This window comes from Eupeodes corollae, chromosome 3 (assembly GCF_945859685.1).
Source record: "Eupeodes corollae chromosome 3, idEupCoro1.1, whole genome shotgun sequence".
NCBI classification, from domain to species: Eukaryota; Metazoa; Arthropoda; class Insecta; order Diptera; family Syrphidae; genus Eupeodes; species Eupeodes corollae.
In genome coordinates, this window is record NC_079149.1 from 126494176 (window position 1) to 126511007 (window position 16832).

At 35.2% G+C, this 16832-nt stretch overlaps 4 protein-coding genes across 4 annotated transcripts; 2 read left to right on the forward strand and 2 right to left on the reverse strand.

Annotated features, from left to right (window-relative positions):
• Positions 1-5790: 5790 nt before the first annotated feature.
• On the reverse strand, positions 5791-6834 carry LOC129950138 (RWD domain-containing protein 4). Its single transcript, XM_056061973.1, has 3 exons — positions 6620-6834; positions 6422-6531; positions 5791-6363 (listed from the first exon to the last, which is right to left on the reverse strand). Exons 1-3 carry the CDS (start codon positions 6725-6727, stop codon positions 5943-5945), a joined length of 639 nt encoding a protein of 212 aa, XP_055917948.1. The 5' UTR covers positions 6728-6834; the 3' UTR covers positions 5791-5942.
• Positions 6835-8357: 1523 nt separating this feature from the next.
• On the forward strand, positions 8358-11122 carry LOC129950303 (akirin). The gene is made up of 2 exons (XM_056062200.1): positions 8358-9797; positions 9944-11122. Exons 1-2 carry the CDS (start codon positions 9086-9088, stop codon positions 9952-9954), a joined length of 723 nt encoding a protein of 240 aa, XP_055918175.1. The 5' UTR covers positions 8358-9085; the 3' UTR covers positions 9955-11122.
• A 441-nt stretch (positions 11123-11563) lies between these two features.
• Positions 11564-12829, forward strand: LOC129950788 (uncharacterized). Its single transcript, XM_056062705.1, has 3 exons — positions 11564-11794; positions 11866-12048; positions 12104-12829. Exons 1-3 carry the CDS (start codon positions 11681-11683, stop codon positions 12827-12829), a joined length of 1023 nt encoding a protein of 340 aa, XP_055918680.1. The 5' UTR covers positions 11564-11680.
• A 114-nt stretch (positions 12830-12943) lies between these two features.
• On the reverse strand, positions 12944-14254 carry LOC129950789 (putative nuclease HARBI1). The gene is made up of 4 exons (XM_056062707.1): positions 14238-14254; positions 13615-14158; positions 13417-13561; positions 12944-13358 (listed from the first exon to the last, which is right to left on the reverse strand). The coding sequence occupies exons 1-4, from the start codon at positions 14252-14254 to the stop codon at positions 12976-12978; spliced, it is 1089 nt and encodes a 362-aa protein (XP_055918682.1). The 3' UTR covers positions 12944-12975.
• Positions 14255-16832: the final 2578 nt, after the last annotated feature.

Consider the following 16832-nt stretch of genomic DNA (forward strand, 5'->3'; position numbering starts at 1 on the left):
GATACAAACATACATATAAGACTTTTATTTAAATTTATAATTTGTAGAAGGGATATTAATAGATTTAAAAATATCGATTTAGAAAGAAAAAAAAAACAAAAAGGAAAATAAAATATTTTATTGAACATGAAAATAAAAATAAGAAAAATAAAAATAAATGACAAATAATAGAGATGTTGAAAAACATTAAGTGTGTTTCTTTTTTGTTATTTGGATTCCAAAGATCTTGAAGCTGTTTCTATGCGAACAGCAACGTTTTAAATCTTAAACTGAAGTATTAGGTCCGTTTATTCACTGTGAGCTCCTATGGTTTTCTGGACATATTTGTCCAAAATTCTAATTACTTTCTATTTAGTTATCCGTTAGTTTACTATCGTTACAATTAAAATATATTAATACAATTTGAGTAAACTTAAAATCATTTACTATGGCTGCGTTCAATCTCGTGTTGGATAGGGTATCTTGGATAGGCGGATTTTTAGATACCTTATTGAACGAGCTATCCAAGCTGTCAAAAAATAAAAATAACTTTCAGCTGTTCAACATTTATGGCTGAAACACAAAACGCTTCAGCGTAGGCTTCTCCTGAATTAAGAGTTTAAGAGTTCAGCCATAGGAATTCAATGCATGCTATCACAATTAAGCTTTGACCTCACGTTTTGTTTTACAATCGTAAGAAAAAGAACATAATGTTACGTAATGTGACTTCAAACGGAAGCTCTAGTTCAAATTTGCTGAATATTTGCTTTGCCTGACAGCTCAATAGCTGTAAAAAAATGTCAACAAACAAAATACATTTGATTTTGGGGGAATTCCATTGGTTATTATGGGATGTATGCGATAAATTGTTCGATTTTTAAATTCATATTTTTTATTGCCCGCAAAATCAAAACAAACTTATGAGAAAAAATAACAGCTGCTAGTGACAGAAGTGCTATTTTAGAAATGTCATTCAAAGCAACCTAGAAGCAGGCCCATTGTAACGTAGATGAAGCCGAAGCTAAAGCGTATTTGTGTTTCAGCCTTCGAAGTCAAAATTGTTGTAGATAAATAGACAATTCAACTGATTCGTCGGACGATGATGATGCCAAGTTGGTTGAGGTCCTCTCCCACCTGGGTGCGCCACCTGAGTCGCGGTGTTCCTCTACTGCGCCGTCCATCGGGATTGGATTCGAAGACCTTCCGGGCTGGAGCGTTTATGTCTATCCGCTCTACATGACTTTGCCATCTAAGCCGTTGGACTTTAATTCTGCTAACTAGGTCAGTGTCGCTGTACAGCCCGTACAGTTCGTCGTTATATCTTTTCCTGCATTCTCCATCTATGCGTACGGGACCAAAAATCACCCGAGTAATTTTGCTCTCGAAGCATCCTAAGACGCTCTAATTTTTCTTTGACAGGGTCCAGGTCTCAGCGCCATAAAAGAGAACCGGGATGATGAGTGTCTTATAGATGGTGATTTTAGATGCTCGAGAGAGAAATTTACTTCTTAATAACCTTCTAAATCCAAAGAAACAGCGATTTGCAAGAGTTATTCCACGTTTGATTTCAGCCCTGGTGTCGTTGTCTGTGTTTTTAGCGGTGCCTAGGTAGACAAATTGCTTAACTACCTCGAAGTTTAAGCTGTCCATGGTGACGTTTTGTCCAAGACGTGTCGTTGTTCAGTGTCCTTTTTTGATGACATGATATACTTGGTCTTGCCCTCATTGACCACTAAACTCATCTTCTTCGCTTCCGTCACAATTCTCAAAAACACTCCACTGACATTACGCTTTGATCTTCCAATTATGACAATATCATCTGCGAATCCGAGTTGTTGGATGGACCTTTGGAAGATTGAGCCTCTAGTGTTGACGGTTAAGTTATGCACAATTCATTCCAGAACGATATTGAAGAAGTAGCATGACAGTGCATCGCCTTGTCTAAAACCATTTTTTACATCAAATGCATCGGTGCGATCTTTTTCGACCATGATAGAGCGTACTGCATTCTCCATCGCCATTCTGCACAAACGGATAAGTTTGACAGGGATGCCAAAACTAGACATTGCTTTGTAGAGCTGTTCCCTATAGATGCTGTCATAGGCGGATATAAAATGGATAAAGAGATGGTGGGTATCGGTTTCGAGTTCCTGGGTTTTTTCCAAGATCTGCCGTAGTATGAATATTTGGTCGATAGTGGACTTTCCTGGTCTGAAGCCAAACTGATAAGGACCAATCAGGTTGTTGACGAATGGCTTCAGACGTTCACATAATACGGCAGAGAGGATCTTATACGCGATGTTAAGGAGACTGATGCCTCTGTAGTTGGCGCAGTTTAGAGGATCTCCTTTCTTATGTATCGGGCACACTATGCTGAGATTCCACTCATCGGGCATGCTTTCTTCCGACCATATTTTGCAGATGAGTTGGTGCATGCTTCGTACCAAGTCTATTGAATTTGAATAGTTCGGCAGCGATGACGTCAGCTCCAGCAGCTTTGTTTGACTTAAGTTTAGATATAGCTATCTTCACTTCGTCAAGGTCGGGTAGGCGGAATTGTTGATCTGCGCGGAATTCGGTTCGTCATCGCCGTTATATAATTTGGGAAAGTGATCTTTCCATATTCTCAGCATGGACTGTGGTTCCACTACGATGTTCCTCTGACCGTCTTTACAGGCTTCGGTTCGTAGCTGGTATCCTTGGGAGGTTTTTTTTACCTTTTGGTAAAATTTACGAACTTCATTCCTGTTGTGACATCCCTCTATCTCCTCGATCGCGCGCTTCTCATGCTCTCTTTTTTTCCATCTAAGAAGCCGGTGTTCCTCTCTCCTCTTCTGCTCGTAGAGCTCGCGAGCAGCTCTAGTCCTTTTGTGCAGCGTCGTTTTGTATGCCTCTTGTTTCGCTGCGTGCGCTTGCCAGCATTCGTCGTCAAACCAGGGGTTTCGCTGTGGTGGCCGTGTGAAACCTAGCACTTCAGAGGCGGCATCTCTGATGGTTGCAAGGCAATGTTGCCACTGGTTTTCAATGCTTAATGCAGGAAGCATAGGACTACTTAAGTGGTTATTAGAGACTCGATCGGAAAAGGACATGGCAGTCTCTTGCGATTGTAGCCGTCTAACGTCGAATCTTCTCACAGTACTTCCTTGTTTTAGCTTGGATCGGGATATCCGTTGCCGTACCTTGGCTACAACGAGGTAGTGGTCCGAGTCAATGTTGTCCTCTTGGAATGTTCGGATATCCTGGATACTGGAGAAGTGTCGTGCGTCTATCGCAATGTGGTCAATCTGGTTGATTGATCAGGAGATTACCATGTCCCCTTGTGGATATTAAGATGCTTGAACTGCGTACTAGCTACCAGAGCTTCTCGCCCCGCAGCGAAATCGACCAGCCTGAATCCGTTGTCGGATACTATTGTTATGCGTAAACTATGTTAAATTTCCTCACATACATATGTATATGCCAGAACTTTAGCAATTTCTTGAAAAATTGTTCTTCGCCTGTTTTTTTTTGGTCTCGGAGTTGGTCCTTTTCTTTCTTCCAAGAACAGTAGAATGGATTGATGTTCCCAACCTTAAAAAAGGGAATAGAGTGGTCCTTCTTTGGGGTTTTAAATCATCTGAAAGAAAAACTTACAAGCTGTCAACCTGTCGGATCCAAATAGCTTCTTCATCGTCTATTATGTACAGAACATCCTTAAATACAACTTCAATTAACATTATGTTTACCAACAAATATAAAAAGTTTCTTGAAATTCAACCATGTCTTTAATCAGCTGTTCTGGATTCTTGGATTCCTTTTTTGACATTTCAGCTATTACTTTACACGTAAAAAACTAACAAAAAGGTATCCGGATACCCTATCTATCTGAGATTGAACGCAGCCTATAAAAACAACAACAAGGAGAACTTTAAGTTAACAACACAATTTTAATTGCCGGACATTTTTTCATCTGTCAATTGATTTATTTTAAATTTCGTTGAAATTTCAACTTGAATAGTCTGATGCCTGACAAATGCTTCTAAACTGTGAATTTTTTTTTTTTTTAAATCATGGTTCAGCTCGAAATACTTATCGCGCGAATTTTGGTTACATGGAAACGGTAGTACATAAAACCTGCAGATTTGGAGTGATGATAATTCTAATTACATACACAAAAACTGCCTATTTTGTTGCGATAATTGATCCGTTTTTTTAAAAACGATGCTGGCCAGAACCTTACAGGCAATGATGACCACTATAGGGCCATGATTACTGACTTTTTCGTTCATCACTTGAACAGACATTAGTACCCGTAGCGTGATGTCTAGTGCGTTGGACTGTCATGCAAGGGATCTTGGGTTCAATCCCTGCCTGTGCCACCTAACTTTTTCACGGGTACTGCCTCCTGCGAGGAATTGAAAAATCCTTCAAGAGTAATTCTTGTCATGAAAAAGTGCTTTCTCAAATTAGCCGTTCGGATTCGGTATATAAATTGTAGGTCCCTTCCATCTCTGGCAAGAGATGGAAGGGACACAGGAATGTTTGAGAGTTGTAAGTCACTAGGGCCTTTTTCTTCATGGACTGTTGCGCCACTTAATTTATTTACTTGAACAAACTTGAAGTGCAGGAGGTGTGAGTTTAATGAGACAGCGGAGCGAAACATGTCACACTGTGGGAATATGCAAAATCGCTAGACTAAGCCGATAAATTGAATCTTTATGTATATGACCCAAATGTTGAAAAAAGTTATCGAAAATGAGACCCAGCCGCAGCAGTCATATGTCAGAAATCATATTTAAATAATATTGATAGAAGATTAATTTTTCAATTAACTAAATTGTAAGCCAATTTAAAAGTTTAAAAAACATCCTTTAATTATAAGCTTCAATTTTTGTAGAAAAGTCGGTCTTCTTGAAGCAGTAACAGTCGTTTATTGAACTCATATTCTCAAAGTTTGGTAAAATATAAAATAAACAATAAGGGTCCTAAATGGCTTCTTTCCTGAACACCAAGGATAACGCAAAATTGAATAAAATTACAAAATCCACATTTAAATAAGTTCATTAAATCCTAGGGCTTTAGTTAATGGCTTAAAGTTTTATGGCATAATTTATTGAAGCCCATTCTAAAGTCTTTAAAATCATAGTCTAGTTGTTTATTATCTTCAATGGCTTCAACATAAAAGGAGCGTCTGATTGTTGGAAGTAATTTATTGACGTTTTTAAAAAAATTGTATGAATAGGTGTTATAAAAATGCTTTCCGTGATTTATGAACATTTGTGCACCTAAAAGATAATTTAATAGGATATAAAGAGAATTCGAATATAAAACAGGACGAGGGCTGAAACAATCGTTAAGTTTTAAAAATCCTTTCAATCAATTTTAATACCTTTTAAAGTTTTTTTTCGGAACAGCATTTAAATTTGGAGCAAAAGAACAAACCTTGTAAGAGCTATCGGTATAAGGAAATACAACATTTCTCTGGTATTTTTCACATCTTCAAAAATTGGGTACGGGAATAATGACGAAAGATTACCTTGGAACTTGTTCATATCACAATTTAAGTTCGTACTAAAAGTGCATTCTATTTTGTATACCACATTCCAATCATTGAGTGGCGTTTCCAATTTTTATAAGTTAGGAAATACGTATTCCAAAGGAAATAGTATCAAATAAATACCCTGCTCATTCTGAGGGGAGATAAAAAAAAATCACTTCACCAATGCTAAATCACATCATAAATTGATTAGCGATGATGACCAAAAAGAGGAGTTGTTCCTAAACAAAAACTCTTCAACCTAAAATCCCTACAAAAATATTAAAAATCCCAAATTTAATTTTACGTTTTTCTCTTCTTCGTTTTTCGTGTTTTTCCATCTTTTTTATTGCAAAAATTTCAAATTATTTAATTTATAAAATAATAAATTGTCTAAGTTCTGTCGTTTTAAAAAAAAATATCATCAACAACAACCCAAAAAAGAAACCTATATATTCAACGGATGCAGCGCAGGTTCACTATTCAACAGATTTTGTTCCCTCTGCATTGCCTGTTCTTCCTTGTAGCCCGTTTGTGAAAGATGCTTGACAATATCAACCCAATCATAGCCTCGAGGACGATCTCCTTTGTGATCGGTTCTCTCCCATTGTCTTCGTTTCTGGGCTTTAGTTAATTGTTCTTTTTTCGCGGGTAATTTCTTATCACCAGAATCTGATATTTTGATGGCCGCCACTCCATTATCCAGGTCGATTGATTGATGGACAATTGGTGTGTCGGGTTGCTCGGCGACCAATTCGTCGACTTTATCTTTGAGACACTCGAACAGGGTGTAGGTCATTCCGCAACCAACCCATTGTTCGGCTTCCTCGAGGAGCAGGGATGAGATTTTCTGTTTGACCGGTGGGATTCTAAAAAAAACGAAAAGTGGATTAGAGGCAGAGAAAAGTTAGATAGGATAGGTCTTACAAATTTCGATTATAGAACGCATCCATGTTGATGACAGGCACTTCGTTGGGATAATTACTGGGCCATTGAATTTCCACAAGAAAAGACTTAATATCATCATCTTTGCCATACTGTCAATAATTTTATAAAACATTTTATGTGATTTTTATGAAATGAGAACTTCGAAAGATGCATAATACCTTCTTTTTGGAAACTTACTTTGTATTGAAATGTTGTTGGATTTATTTCTTTGAAGGCATCGTCACCTTCGTAGATCGATTGAAGAGCCTCGCGTTCTTCAAGTTGTAATTCCTGTTGTTCAGACATTTTATTGCTTAGGAAAATAGAGAATTTTAAGAGTTTTTTAATTCTTCGATTAAAAAACGAAGATGGATTTCCTTAAATCGTCAACATTTCAAATGACAATTATGTTTGACAATTGACAGATGTCATGTTGGCATAACGTTTTTTTAAGATGAGAATGGAATAGGGTGCTGTAACAAAAATCAGTAGATTTAGAAGTAGATGAAACTGTTATAAAAGGTACATGCATTTTTTGGCGTGTTGGGTTGGAATTATAATATGGCAGCTTTTATAACCATATCGAAAGAAAGTAATTGGTCAATTTGAATGCATGTAATGTGATTCGTTAATACCTTTAAGATTGTCTAGGCACCATAAGCAGTAGTTTTGATTAGTGAAGAAGCCATTAAACAAAAAAACGTAAGATAAAACATGATTTTTGAACTTCAGTAACAGATTTTGTTTATAGTTAATTTTAAAAATATAGAAGCTTTGTTCTGGTGTTAAATGAGTTACGATGAATTGTCAAACTTTAGTGAAAAGAAATGTGATAACAGTCTTACATTCTTAGCTGTGAAACCACGAACAACAACTATAAGGACTTCTCACGCAGCGAAGAAATGTTTTGTGTTTGTAAATTCATTTGACTTATTATTTATTATTTTGATCCAAAAACAAATGCACTAGGATTCTGTATTATTTAGTGAGGCAGTGAAAAATAGTGATAAACGTCAAATTGCAAATAGCCAAACTACACGTAAGCCATTAACCTGTTGGAATATTTATATTCATTTAACGAGATAAATTTCGGCTTTGTAGAAAGATGAAAAGCAACTGTCACCTATTGGCTATGGTGACCATAAATTGTACAGTTGTTTTTACTTAACTTTTGTATATAAAGCTTCCAACGCCACCTTGAGGGTACAGCAAGCCTAAGAAACAGCTCGATATAATACCATAGATTCCATATACAAATATGTCTTGTCATTTTTTGTTCGTTAATTGTTCAAGATGACGAACAGTTCGCTTCTGTTTTTTTTCATCAAAATTGATAGCAAACAAAGAAGGAAAGAAAATTAAGACTTTTTTGAATTCAAATTGAAAAACTAGGTGTGTATTCATTTTACAAGAAGAACTATTTACGGTAACAAATAGTCACAGAGGAAACTGCTGGCGCAAGTAATTTATTTCCCTTGGTCATCGGCCTTCGATTCGACAGATAGCTATAAACTTGTCATTTTTATTAATACAAATTTATTTAAAATTGTCTGCACTTTAAAAACGCATAAAATATGTAAATTGTGTACATAGAAATGAACAAAATCCCAACAATTTCTTTTAATTTCACCACATCATTATTTTGATGACTGTTTTATGCAAAATGGTTACCATCAATATATTTTGTATATATGATTTTTGCGTTGGATGAGATGACACACCACACCTCGTGTATAACGGATATATACACAGTGTAATAATATAACACATTTTAAAATCCACCATGATGTTCCACAATTTCCCGGCCGTTCCAAAAATCACTTGCCAACCATATACTTCTTCCTCTCTCTGACACACATCGCCCTTACCGAACCAAGCTGAATCAGCAAGATGATGTCAAAAAGCATTTTCATATCATTTCTACAATTTCAATTCAAAATCCCTGCTCATTCATTTCTCACACTCCCCTCACAAAGAGTGGTGTTGCAATAAAAAGAAAAATATATTGAAATTTTTATATCGATAAAAAAGCCAAGAAAGAAAATTTAAATCCTCACACAAAAAGTTACTTTGTGAAAAATATCCAACAAAAATTATCCTCAAGTGTAAAAAAGAATTAATCACTAAATTCTTGTCTACAATAAACAACAAATAAAACGGAAATAATAAATTGTTCCAAAAATATTCTCTTAAGTGGCCTTTTTGTATAAAGCAAAATATATATTCAAAAAATTAAAAGAAAAATATTTAAAATAAAGCAGAAGTCAAAAAAGAAATAAAAATTTAGACGACGAACGAAGAAAAAGAACAAAAGTTAGAGCGAGCGAGCGAGCGAGAAGAATAAATTAATCACGTTCACGTCAAACAAAAAAGCAAAAGCCAAAACGAGAAAAAGACCATTTTGAAAAAAAGAAAGAAAGAAGTAAAGACCTTTTGTTCCTTCTATCTTTCGTTGAGTGTTTGCTGTCGTTGGTCTGTTCTGTTCTCTGTTCGGGAGTGAGTGGTGTGTACATACTGTGTGTGCTTCTGCTTTGACTTAGAAGACTACTGTGTGCCTGTGTGGTGACCAAAACTGAAGAAGTCTCGAACTCAAGTCTAAAGAAAAATTAAAACTGCTTTGCTACTACTGTACTGCTGTGACTGTGAATAAATAAAGTAAACAATATGGCGTGTGCTACTTTAAAACGCTCCCTCGATTGGGAATCGATTAACCAGCGTCCAACCAAACGGCGTCGATGCAATCCCTTTGGACAATCTACCTCGTCGATGATGGGTGGTGGTGGTTTCGGGCGCGGAGCCTCTGCGTCCAGCTCACCAAGTTCCTCGTCAGCTGCTGCTGCCGCAGCTGGTGGCTTGAATGTCAATCATGGAATGAGCGCTGGCCTCAGTGGCGGAATGCAACAGCGTTGTCCCTGCGGACGTTTGAATACCGTAAGTGCTTCCAGAAATGCCATCGATAACTCGGACGCAGATACACTACTGCCCGAGAGTCCTTTCGCTGGCAAAATGTCCACCGACAAGATGGCCCAGAATATACGTGACGAAATCAAACGCCTCAGTCGCCGCAAACAGCTGACCTATGCCTCGTCGGCCGAGCGCATGCAAGACTCAGAGTCCTCGGGCTCCGAAATGGGCCCGGAGAGTCCACGCCGTCGCTCCGACAGTCCCAACAGTCTGGCCACACAGCACCCCGAAAAGGCATTGTTCACATTCAAACAGGTGCAGATGATATGCGAGCGGATGCTGAAGGAGCGCGAGGACGAACTCAGGGAGAAATACGATGCAATTCTGACTACTAAGCTCGCCGAGCAATATGATGCGTTTGTTAAATTCACATACGATCAGATACAGCGGCGTTATGAAGCAGCTCCTAGTTGTAAGTTGGCTTTCTTTTTTTTTTCTTTCTTTTTATCGTTGTCCTTTTGTCCTTTGCTTGATCTTGGGCTTGTTTTCCTTTCGAAGGGAAGACAGGTGCGTTCCCTTTGTGTGTGTCTTTTTTTTCAACCCTGTATTCTTTTGTAGATCTATCGTAATCGGACCTCATGGCGTACTGCAGCACTAGTCCCCTCAAAATACTAAAATACAAAACAAAAACAAAAAATACCGCAACAAAAATTTGACTCAAGGAAACCTAGAAGAAGAAGATGATGAAGATGAAAAACAAAAATGATGAAGAATAAATTAGATGATGGAAGTGAAGTGGTGGAAGGATACAAGTGGGATCGACTTCCAGAATTCTCGCAGTCACGTCGCAGCATATTAAATAATATTAAATTAATAATAAACACATAACAATATATACAAATATATATATAAATATATTTATATACAAGGAAAACAACAAAAACAAACTCAGTTCACAAATTATCTCTCTGATACACCAACAAAAACAAAAAACAAAACCACAAAAACAAAACAGAATCAATTTTCCATTTTTGCAGTTTTTCAGTTCAAACTAATTTTTTCAATTTTTCATTTTTGATATAAATTTTTATTTTTCTCTTTTCATTTTTCACGCGAGGAGAATTCGCCTGAAGCGTGAATTTTCATAGGTATAGCGAATTAGTGCTTGTTAAAAAAATTAATTTTCTTTCTTATATTCAATTTTTTTCTTTTATTAAAAATTAAATTTAAATGATTCATAAAAATAAAACAAAAACATAAAACTATAAATTATGAAGAAGAAACAAAAAAAAAAAACAAACGAACGAAAATTGGATTAATCAATGATTTTGTTTAAAATAATTAAAAATATGATTTGTATTTTTCTTCTATATTCTTTTCTTTTTTTTTGTAAACATAAGAAAATATGTTTTATTTTATAGTTTATATAGAAATTAGAAAGATATATACAAATGATAAGTAAAAGGAAAATGAGGACGAGGAGATGGATGTGTGAGGAGGAGATTTATTACAATTTTTGTTTGTAGTTTTACACACGTGTATTTTTTCATTATAATTATGATTGATAATGATGATGATGATTTTGATGGGTGTTTAATATTTTTTATTTTATTATTATTATTTCTTTTTGTCACTAAATTCTTTATCCTTCACTCACTCTCTCTCTCTCCCTCTGTCTCCCCCAAGACACTTAGAATTAGAATTATTTTTCTTGCTTTCTTTTTTATAAATAAATAAAAATAAAAACAACAAAATAAAATATATAAACCTAATGAAATATAAAAGGAAACAAAATTATTTCAAATGGTATTTGATTGAGATTTTTGTTTGTACTTCTTTCTGGAGGTTGTTCTCTTAAATAAATTTGTAGTTTTTGAGGAATTTCTATTGAAACCTTAAGTCGGGGACGAGATGAGGAAATGAAATAGAAATCAAAAATAGTAAACAAAATTTATTTTGAAGGGATAGAATTTTTAGTAATTTTCAAATAGCAGGTAAACAGAAACGAAGAGGCGTTGACGCAAAGTACGCTTTACAAATTGGCCAAACCATTGAAAACCATTCCATTATTTTATATTTTCCTTCCTGTTAGACAGTTGTAATTAAAAGCAATATTAAGTACGTTAAAGGCACTAATATCCGGACACTTAACGTATTTTTTAACTTTGATTAGGAATAGGTGTTAAGCTATCAATGCCACCTCGAGTACTTTGATTTGTTCAAAAATATTCACCCCTATTACCGATGTCGAATACGACTTCGAAAAAAACGACACGACACTATCTGTATTCCATAAGTCGTTTTCGATCTTGTACACTCGTTTTGATGTCGTGTGTAAACGTCAAACGACGTTGAATGCAGTCATTCTGCATTCCGTTCGACGAAAGGATACGACGGCGACAAAAAAAAACCTTTATTTGTCTCGTTCAAAAATTCGATCCCGACATAGAAATGGAAGGCCGCAAAACAGTAAGTAACCTTGTTAAATGAATTTATTTTGAAAAATTTTATAATTATTAAAACATTTGTTGGACTTGTAGTTGAAATTGACAAACCAAAATCAATTCGAGACGCTCGTCGAGTTGATGGGGAGGAACGTGGAGTTAGCGAGAGGTTTTTTGAAGGGAATTCAAAAAACCGATGTTAAAAAGGAATGGGCTGCGATAGCGGAGCAGCTTAATAGCAAGGGTCCTCCAGTAAGAGACGGAGACGGTTGGCAAAAGGTTTGAATTACTTTTTTTTTTTAATATACATTTTTATAAATGTTTGCTTTATCAGGTTTGGGCCGACATGAAGCACAATGTAAAAAAAAAAATGATACACAATGCGAAAGAATTAAATTCGACTGGAGGAGGTCCAAACAAGCTTAAAATTTTATCTCCACTGGAAGAACAAGTATCAAATTTATTGCATATAGGAAAAGTGGTAAACCCGAGCGGAAACGCTATTGGTATATCGCAGTCCATTTTGCTTCCTAACTCCTTGGCAACTGCCACATCAGTTCCCTCATCATCGCAAACCCACACTGAAGACACATCGATGGAATTTTTGGAATCCATTGTCTTAAATATGGAAGAACCGTTAGTCGGATCTGAAGGTGAAGTTCTGAAGAGGGAAACACAACATCAGAGACCCCAGAATGAGACCCTTGGAAGGAAACGAACTCGAGCTTCTGCGTTTAAACAAGATAGAGCAGAGCTTTTACAAAAGCAAACTGTAGTTCAGGATATTACCTTGAATGGAATCAACGAAAGCCTTGGTAAAATAGAAAAATGTACCAAAGAGATAGAGAGATACTTCAAAAAGTGTTACCGATTAGAGGAGGACAAGGCCAAAAGAGATGCAAAACGTCTCAAAATTCAAGAAGAAAAACTTCTTATATATAAAAGAGAAACGGAAAGAAAAGAAGCGCAAAGAAAAGAAACAAACAAAATAAAAATGATGGACCTGGAAATACGGAAAAAAAAAATAGAGATCGCCGAAAAGAAGCTATCTCTCAAATAAATCATCAAGTCCAATCTTATCCAAAGTTTATTTTTGTTATGAAGTTTTTTAGTTTCTGTAAATGTTTTTTTTTTTTTAGCTTTTAGTGAAATGAATTGATTGTTTTTGGTTTTTTAATGTTTATTTAGTTTTTAATAAAAGAAAATTTATGAATTAACGAATATATTCATTATTTGGTTTCTTATTCTAGCTTCTGTAGTGTTATTGTCACTAAAGTCCTGAATACTGTTTTCGACTTCTACATCGTCTGACGGATTTGTTTCTGTTTCATCTGTTATGTATCCGTTATTGATTGCAATGTTGTGTAAAGCACAGCAAACATTCACAATTTGTGTTCCTTTTTCGGGACTATAATGCAGCTGTCGTGCGCTGAGAAGGCAACGAAACCGATTTTTTAAAATACCAATCGTCCTTTCGACTATATTTCTTGTCAAAGCGTGCTTTAAGTTGAAAACACTTTCAGGGCTTCCTTCTTGCGTGGATCGAAAAGGAGTAATTAAAAAGGGTTCGAGTGGGTATCCTGCATCACCTTTTTGATAAATAGAGTGTTTTATTTTCAAGATTTATTATCAAAGAATTTCAATTACCTAAAAGCCAACTATTTGTTTCACCACTATTGAAGTTATCTTGCAGCATTCCCCTTACTTCACTTAAGCTCCAAACCATTGCGTCGTGACTAGCTCCTGGTTGTCTTGCATCAACATACCGAATACGCATTTTATGATCGCAAATCTGAATTTTAGAATTAAAAAATTGCTTTTAGAAAAAAGAAAAAAAATACTTACCAACATCGTATTGAGGCTATAGAAACCTTTTCTGTTGTAGTAAGAGTGTTGGAATTCTTTTTTGGGCGTGAATATTCGCACATGTGTGCCATCAATACATCCGATGACACCAGGAAATCCCGTCTTATTAAAAAAGGATAGCTTCGCTTCTGATTTTTCAGCCGGTGTCATTTGGAAGCGAATCCATTTGGGGCAAATATGTCTTTCTATGACATTGATAATTTCTTTTAAAAACTTGCTAACTGTTGGTTGAGCTAATCCCAAATTAAAGTCATTCCCGGCGCCGTGTTGGTAACTTCCTTCAGCTAAAATTCTTAAGGTGACTGCGAGCCTCAATATAATTGGAATTGATGATGAACAATGTCGAATGCTTATTTTATCACTTATTTCATCCAACAAATACTTAAACGCTTCTTTTGTCAGTCTGAAGAACTGCTTGAATCTGTTAAAACGTAAACAATTTTTATTTAAAAGCAACTTTTGGGATAAAAATGTGAACTCACTTTGAATCAGGCAAGTCGAATGGATTTGAGTTGTGCCGTATCTGTTTTCTTCTTATAATAAATTTTTCTTTCAGAATTCTTTCCTCTTCATCTTCACTTTCACTACTTGTGCTGTAATACATTTCGATACTTATCATTTTAATATCCTCTTTATTTAGGTCCCAATAAATCAATAAAACCGCATTCGAGCTCTAAACAATGATTTTTTATTGAAACTTTATTTCAATTTCTTTTGATTTTGACAGATGTTTGTTACTTTTTCATCGTTTTAAAATCTGTTACAAAATCATCGCGTCGAAGAAGTTATGGAATGCCATTTAAAAAACGAGACGACAGTGAAAACGAGAGACGTCGAAAAAACGAGACGACATCGGTAATTGGGGTGATTGGATAATTTTTGTTATTTGTTCATAATATACTGCAATAATTAGAAAAAAATAAAATTAAGAAAAACGTCGATTTGACTAAGTATCCGGACGGTAAAATTCAGTTTCCGGACAAAGAATTTTTGTATGGAGTTTAGAAGTTTATTGGAGTTATGAGCAAATGAAATACCTATAACAATTTTTTGGTAAAAAGTAGGAAATTTTATCTAGTTTTTACTTAGTACCTAATTTAGAACATTAATAGCTTATTTTAAATAAGTACAATTATTTTGACACCATTCGGTAAGTAATACATGAAGAGTACTCGCTTGGGTACAATGGCTAGTAAGGAATTTTAAAGCGTCAAACTGCCATCTGTGAACATTTTTCAAGAAACCATGCCCCATAGTTTCAGTTTAGTTGTACAAACAATGACCATACATTAGGGCGGGTCACTCCTATATGACATTTTTTAAATTTTAATAGTGATAAAACATTGCTAAATAAGTTGTTTTTTTTTAATATTTAAGAGAAAAAAAAAATGTTACTTATGTACGTTCTTCAGCCTGCACATTGAGTTTGAAAGTACGTTAATTTAGAAAAAAATCAATTATTTTAAAAATGTTCAAATATTTATTTTAAAAGTTGTTTATTTTTTACCAGCTTAAAAATGTACATACAAATTAAATATGTACTTTAAACACTTTTTTGTATGTTATAAGTTCATTGAAATTAATATTAAAGTCACGTTTGCTTTAAAATTTCGGCATGAATTTTCTGGAAGCTATTTTTGCTTGAATTAGACCCTGTCTAGATTTGTCATCACAACAATTTTGACAGAACGTTCTACTGCTTGGGTGTAACAAGGCAGCCTCAAAAACGTTAAGTTTCTTTCACCCCTTGAATTTATAATTTTCAAAATTTCGTCATTAGGAACATCTTTTAAAACTTTGGGTTCATAATTTTTCTGCTGCCAATCTATTATATCAATGTATGATGAAGCATACAAATTTTTTTTTGGGACTCCAAAAACTCGTGTCTCGTTTATTTTAAGAGTCGTACTTCTAGCTTTGAGAATTCTTCTTCCCGAACATGTAGTGTACTATCTATAGTCTCTAGTGTACTGCTATATTGATAACAAAATGTTTTCAGGGTGTTTAAAGTATGTATTTCGCTGGATTACTGGATCTATAACTTGCTTGAGTTCAGGAGAAAGATATCGAGACTCCTCAATAAGTTTCCAAAAATGTCTTGAACCGTCCTTGCAAGTTGAATGCATCTTTATCTGAAACCATACTGGTGCATAAACCTTTACAAGAAACTCAGCTAAATGAATTTAATTTTGCGATGGATTTGCTGTAAAGACTTAGTATTCTGTTCGCTTTCGTAAGCCATCGGGCATGAGACATCTTTCCAGGCGCTTTATTTGCTATGTCAGATGGAAAATTTCCGGTGATCACTGCAGTTCTAATTTCATACAGGTATTTCTGATCTGTACTTAAATCCTTTGCTGACAAATCGGCCAGCGTACTGAGAATGAAATTATGTTTTATAATACTTAGCTTTTCGCAACCATCTAGCTTTTTTCCAATTTCACCCGTGTACGAAGAAGGACCTGTAGTTGCACCATTAAGCTTTATGAATAGATGTCGGAGTGGAAGTTCAGTTAAATGAAACAAACGCACTATCCATTGCAAAGGACGCCCTATCCTTTTTTCTATTATTCTTATAAAACCATCTAATTTGCCTGTATTTGTAGCTGTGCCATCACAGCCAACAGCTAGTAAGTCATCAAGTGAGATATTTTTGTCTTGAAGCAGTGACAAAATGGATGCTTCTATACCTTTTGCCGTACCCTGCTGTGGTGTCGTGTATCCTAAAAATATAGATTCCGGCTCCTTTATGATAGAAATATGTTCCTCTGTCAAAATTTTTTGTATCTTTTAGTACCCTTTTTAATGACACTAAGAGTTCCGTCTTTTCTGCCATCGAAATACAAAGCAGGGACATTTGAACATAAGGCTTTGGATGTTAATTCGGTATATATATTTCCTCTATGGATCGAACCCAACACCTCTAGCATCCAACGCACTAACCATCATGCCACAGGTATTAGAGACTAAACTGAAAAATTTAATCAAAAAAACTAAGATTGTTTTTTATAAGCAAGATGTTGTCGAACTATTTAGAAATTGCTGGAGAACAGCTTTCTAAAAAAATACAAAAACTATTCACTGTTCAGTTTTTAAAATTTGTAATAAGCAGGGTTAGGCAAGGCAAAGAAAATGCATTTATAAAACAATACTAGGAAAATAAACAAAAATGGCTTTATTTATAGTGGGATTACCAA

What these genes read in the sequence shown, in the direction of transcription:
- LOC129950788 (XM_056062705.1), top strand. Translation starts at nt 11,681, where the DNA reads ATGCAGTCATTCTGCATTCCGTTCGACGAAAGGATACGACGGCGACAA. An exon ending in AAATGGAAGGCCGCAAAACA is followed by an intron (nt 11,795 to 11,865) that starts GTAAGTAACCTT and finishes TTGGACTTGTAG; the next exon opens with TTGAAATTGACAAACCAAAA. An exon ending in ACGGAGACGGTTGGCAAAAG is followed by an intron (nt 12,049 to 12,103) that starts GTTTGAATTACT and finishes TTGCTTTATCAG; the next exon opens with GTTTGGGCCGACATGAAGCA.
- LOC129950138 (XM_056061973.1), bottom strand. Translation starts at nt 6,727, where the DNA reads ATGTCTGAACAACAGGAATTACAACTTGAAGAACGCGAGGCTCTTCAA. An exon ending in CAACAACATTTCAATACAAA is followed by an intron (nt 6,532 to 6,619) that starts GTAAGTTTCCAA and finishes AATTATTGACAG; the next exon opens with TATGGCAAAGATGATGATAT. An exon ending in GCGTTCTATAATCGAAATTT is followed by an intron (nt 6,364 to 6,421) that starts GTAAGACCTATC and finishes CGTTTTTTTTAG; the next exon opens with AATCCCACCGGTCAAACAGA.
- LOC129950303 (XM_056062200.1), top strand. Translation starts at nt 9,086, where the DNA reads ATGGCGTGTGCTACTTTAAAACGCTCCCTCGATTGGGAATCGATTAAC.
- LOC129950789 (XM_056062707.1), bottom strand. An exon ending in ATAGCCTCAATACGATGTTG is followed by an intron (nt 13,562 to 13,614) that starts GTAAGTATTTTT and finishes TCTAAAATTCAG; the next exon opens with ATTTGCGATCATAAAATGCG. An exon ending in AACAAATAGTTGGCTTTTAG is followed by an intron (nt 13,359 to 13,416) that starts GTAATTGAAATT and finishes TTTATCAAAAAG; the next exon opens with GTGATGCAGGATACCCACTC.